Below are 4937 nucleotides of genomic sequence, written 5' to 3' on the forward strand. Positions count from 1 at the left end.
GGAAGGGGTAAGCTGGGCAGCCTGGGAAGGCCAGGTGGCCTGGTGCCCAGGTGCCACCCCACTCACAGGAAGGTGTACTTGGCCACGCTGCTGTTCAGCTCCACGGTGCGGTCCGCCAGGTCGCCCGGCTGGCGCACGGCGACGCGCACCCTGCTGACAGCCGAGGGCGAGAGCCGGGGCAGAGCCCACTGCACCGTGATGGTGCTGGCCGTCACATTCGTGATCTCAAAGCCTTCCACTGGACGAGGTCCTGGCCAGAGGGAGCAGAGAAGGCCGTGGTGAGCCGCCTGTCATCAGGGGTCACCCCATCCCTTCCTCACGCCTCCGCAAGGTGGGTGCTGCCTGCCCCTCTGGATGGGCTTCCCTAGCAGGGGCACCTCGGCACCACCAGCCCTGCCAGACTGGCACTCTCCTGTCCTCGCCACCTGGGGTGGGTGCATCCATCTGCCTGCCCACTCCTCTGGTCCCAGATCCCCCTGTCACCGGCTCCAAAGTGACTGCAGTACCAGAGCCTGGCCCTAAGTCCACTGCACACCCCAGGTAGCCATCCTGAACTCAGTTCTCACTGACCCCTGCATCTGGCCCTGGCTCAAGGCCTCCAAGGATGCTGTGACCACTGGCACATAGCTCTACTGTGCCCAGTACTACACCTGCCTTGTCCTCCCTGGGCTTCACCCAGTCGCAGCCAGCTGGAGGGGATGTGGCCTGCAAGATCTCCCACCATCCCCATCTCCTTAGAGGGCAGCTTTTCTAGGTGTAATCCCCTTATCTCCAGTTTGCACTCAATTTTCACATCTGTTTGCCCTAGAAACTGGGACCACAGCTGCTCTGCCTAACCACACCCCCACAGAGGCATCACTGTGCCCCTTCCCTCCACCCACAGAGCAGAGATCCCTGCCAGCATCTGCCCTCTCTGGCATATCCCCATGCAAAGCCTGGCAGGACGGCAGAGCAATTCACCCACAGGGCTCATTGTTGGCAGAGATCACCCAGCCTCGCTGCATGGATTGCCGAGCTGGAGATGTCCCCATGCCAAGCAGCACTGGGGACCTCACCACACTAAGCCCAGTGACAAGGAGTAACCAGTCCAGCCTGGCCCCAACGGGCAGGACTGAGAAGGGGTCTGTGCTGCCAGCACCCTTATTGGTCCCTGGGCAGGGGCTCAGTGAACCACAGGGGACTTGGTCCCCTTCTACTCACAGCAAAGAGAAAAGCAATTCTTTGTACAGAGTGCTTTCCAAAGGCCACCAGATGGATTTTAGAATCTGCACCACCAAACCTGCCAGCGTTTGGCACAGGCCCAGGCCGCAGCTGGAGCCGCTGGCGGGAGGGAGGTGCCCCCGGGGACGCTACTCACTAGTGCGTGTGGTGAGCATGATGGGCCTGCTGATATCATTCTTGTTGTTCACGTTGCGTTTGACTGAAAAGACAGAAATATTGTAGGCTCTGCCGGAGGCTAGTGCCCGCAATTGGTGGGCAGAACGACTTCGGTCCACAAAATCTGTCCTGCGGTAAGAGCCGTCGAGGGATACGTACGTCACGGCGTAGCCGTCAATGAGTTGCCTGGCGGCTGCGTCCTCAGGTGGGTGCCAAGAAATCAACACACCAGTGTCCTCCACCCTTTCCACCTTTAATGAGGTTGGTGGCAGCAATTCTTCAAGGTGTGGGCAAAAGCAAAGGGGAGAGGTAATGCCATGAATCTTTAGAGAACAGATCCCCAGCAGCAAGAGCCAGAGCAGCAGCAATGGAGGATGGGGCCCTCGCTGTCTCCCCTTGGCACGTCTGGCAGGAGCCCTGCGAGCACCGGCTACCACTGGCCTAGTGGGCATGGGAGGAGCCAGGGCACCAGGAGAGCTCCCAGCCGGGCACCAGGAGACCCCCCAGCCACTGCAACCTGGCAACACCAGCAGATGAGCACTTGCCACTGCCTGCCGGGCCTATGGCGCTGGTGAGACTGGGAGGCCAGTGCCCATGGCAAGAGGCTCCCCTCCGACGCCTCGGCCTCCCTTCCTGAGGGCCTCCGAGGGATTGCCACCACTGCAGAGGGCCAGGCACCCGTCTTCAGTGTCCTTGTGCCAAGCCTGGTGCCCGTGGCAGAAGCCCAGCACACCAGCACCCACCCGTGCCACTGCTGGAGCCCGGGCTGCCCCCTGCGGAGGCGAGGCCCCAGCCCTGCTCGCCTCAAGAAGAGCTACTGGTCCCAGATGGCATGGAGCCCCTTGTGCGCAGCGGCCACCACCAGGCTGGCACCGAGCCCTGCGCCACATCCTGACGACACTGCCGAGGGCCTTTACCTTTTTCGCAGCTCTTGCCTGTGTAGCTGACTTTGCAGGTGCAGCTGTGGGTGCCATTGCTGGGCAGGCAGTAGCCTCTGCTCCCGCAGGGGCTGGAGAAGCACGGGTCGCTGGCTGCAGGAGAGGTGCCAGGCTCAGCAGCGCCAGCAGAGCCGACTGGCCACCCCACACCAAGCCACCCTGCCCACCTCACCTGTCTCACAGTGGTAGCCAAAGAAACCCTCCGGGCACACGCAGAGGAAGGAGCCTCTGTAGCTCTTGCACTCCCCTCCGTTTTGGCAAGGGCCCGACTCACAGGCATCCACTTCTGGTGGCGGGAGAAGGCCAGTGATGAGCAGGGGCCCCCAGCTCCCATAGGAGATGACAACAACCTCCCGAGGGGGCAGCAGGATGGATGTGCAGCCTGGGGCTCAGCACAACCTGTCCAGATCTAGAATCCCACCCCAGTACTGCAGCAGCTGCATCCTCTGGCAGGGGGTGGACATCTTCAAAAGGGAATCTGTTACTGGCAGACTCCTTGCTCCCTCCCTCCCCACCAGGGCAGTTTCAGGTCTGTCCCTGAAACCACAGACAAGGAGGCACAGCAAACAGTGAGCATGCAGGGTGATGACTCGGGGTCAAGGTGCCAAGATACTGTCTGGCTTGGTGCTGGTCCTGGCTGCATCCCAGTGCCTACAATCCAGCCTGCTGCCACCCTGAGAAGGACAAGTCCCTACCTGTCTCACACTGGGTCCCCACAACGCCTTCAGGACAGTGGCAGACGAAGGACCCAGGGAGGTCCTGGCAGGTCCCACCATTCTTACAGGGTTCTGACTGGCACTCGTCAACATCTGGGGAGAGGCAGGAAGAGCAGTGCTCGCTCAGCAGAGCAACGAGGCTGGCAGCAGGGGCCAGCAGCCAGGAACAGGGGGCTCAGAGAGGCAGCATTTCTCCCACAGAGCATGGACCACTCCCACATCACTCACTACACCCAAGCCCAGCTGTCAGGGGCAGCTCCACTCCCAAGGCCATCAGGAGCCCATTGTCCCACACCTGCCCCTGCAGGCAGGAGCTGGTGACGTGCCCACAGGGATACAATGTCCTTCTCTGTGGAGCTCTGCCAAGAGGTCCCATAGGATGCCTGCAGCATGTCCCCTCCTCTAACCCCCATCAGACATCCCACCTTCTCACACCACTGTCCTTTGCTCAGCCCTAGGAAGCCAGGCTAGACTCACTTGCCACAGTCCCACCAGGCCATTGCTGCCCATCACCTCCTTCAACCACTGCCCACATGCAGCCACCACCATGTGCATACACATGAGCATGCATGACCAAAAATGCACAACCTCCAGCTGCTTCTCCCCTCACCTCTTGGCTCTAAAGTTATTGGCCACACAGGACACTTCCCACACAGATCCTGAGATCTAGGGCTTTTCTGCACAAGCTTAGCACACATCAGGAGAAAACATCTGCCTGTCAGTAATGGGGATGACCACACAGCATCCATTAGCAGGAGCACACAAGTAGTGCACGTGCCACCACAGCCCTGCCTGCTCCTCCACTCAACTGGGAGCAGCATTTCCCCACCAGTCCACCCCAGAGTGGGCCAAGGGCTCCAGGAGAGGAGCTCTCACCACAGGCCGAGCTGAGGGCGCAGACAGGAGACTGAGCCCAGTGCACACAACTACAGGCAGCCCAGCTCCTGGCTGAGGGGTCTGTGCCTGCTGTCATTCCCTAGGGGCTGGAGGGCGAGGGAGGGTTTTCTCTAGCTGTCTGCAGCAGCCCTGGAGCACACCTGAGCCTTACCCAGCTCGCAGTAGTGGCCCGTGTAACCTGGCTCACACAAGCACAGGAACTCGGCGACGCGGTCCTTGCACCGGCCGCCGTTCAGACAGGGCTGGGACCAGCACTCGTCGATCTCTGCAGGCGTTTGGGCAAGCAAGAGACAGAGCAAGAGGTGTGAGCACTGGGTACGGGGACCCCGGGGAGCTGTGTCCACAGACACAGACAGGGGAGGACTGGAGTCCATCCTGGGGTCACCAAGCCATGGTCATGAGCACAGCCCAGGGGGACGATACCCCAGGGTTTGGCCATTTGACAGTGCTCCTCACCATCACATTCGGGGGGGTCGCTCCAGACGCCTGGCAAGTGGCAGATGCGGGGGTGGTTGTGCTGACTGAGGGTATAGCCCAGCTCACACTGGTACTCAGCCAGCGATCCCACCTTGGTGGAGTTAAAAGAGGCCTGGCCGTGCTTCACCTCACTGGGGATACCACAGTCAACCTCTGCGGAGAGAGAGAGAGTGAGCAGGGTCTGCAGAGGCATCCCGAGCCCCCAGCTCCCAGGGGCAGAGCGAGGCCCTTACCTGACTGGCAGTGTTTTCCTACATAGCCTACGGGACACATGCAAGCGTAGTCCCCGCCAAGGTCCTCACAGGTAGCCCCATTCTCACAGGGGCTAAGGAAACACAGGGAGGGCACTAGGAGAAGAGCAAAACAGAGTGACTACTGCAGAGCTGGCAGAGCCCAGAAACCAGACCCATCCCCTTTTCCCCTCCAGCAGCACTTCCCTGCCCTCTGGCAGGGTGCAAGGAAGAGTCAAAGCACTTCAAATTCGAGGGAACAGGGTCCAAAAGAAGCGAGGAGGCTCGCTTTGCAGCTGCCA

The 4937-nt window shown here is 60.8% G+C and overlaps 1 protein-coding gene across 1 annotated transcript in view; it reads right to left on the bottom strand.

The window, feature by feature from the left end:
* The window catches only part of SNED1 (sushi, nidogen and EGF-like domains 1), a gene marked incomplete at its 5' end in the record, with an annotated part of 9445 nt that extends 4693 nt beyond the window's left edge, over window positions 1-4752 (bottom strand). The window contains 8 exon segments of the mRNA XM_008938608.1: window positions 67-250; window positions 1358-1654; window positions 2295-2452; window positions 2454-2601; window positions 3011-3124; window positions 4080-4193; window positions 4385-4558; window positions 4639-4752. Of these exon segments, the coding sequence (XP_008936856.1) occupies window positions 67-250; window positions 1358-1654; window positions 2295-2452; window positions 2454-2601; window positions 3011-3124; window positions 4080-4193; window positions 4385-4558; window positions 4639-4752 (1303 nt within the window).
* Between the last annotated feature and the right edge of the window lie 185 nt (window positions 4753-4937).

Source organism: Merops nubicus, unplaced genomic scaffold, assembly GCF_000691845.1.
Source record: "Merops nubicus isolate BGI_N331 unplaced genomic scaffold, ASM69184v1 scaffold864, whole genome shotgun sequence".
In the NCBI taxonomy this organism is placed as follows: domain Eukaryota; kingdom Metazoa; phylum Chordata; class Aves; order Coraciiformes; family Meropidae; genus Merops; species Merops nubicus.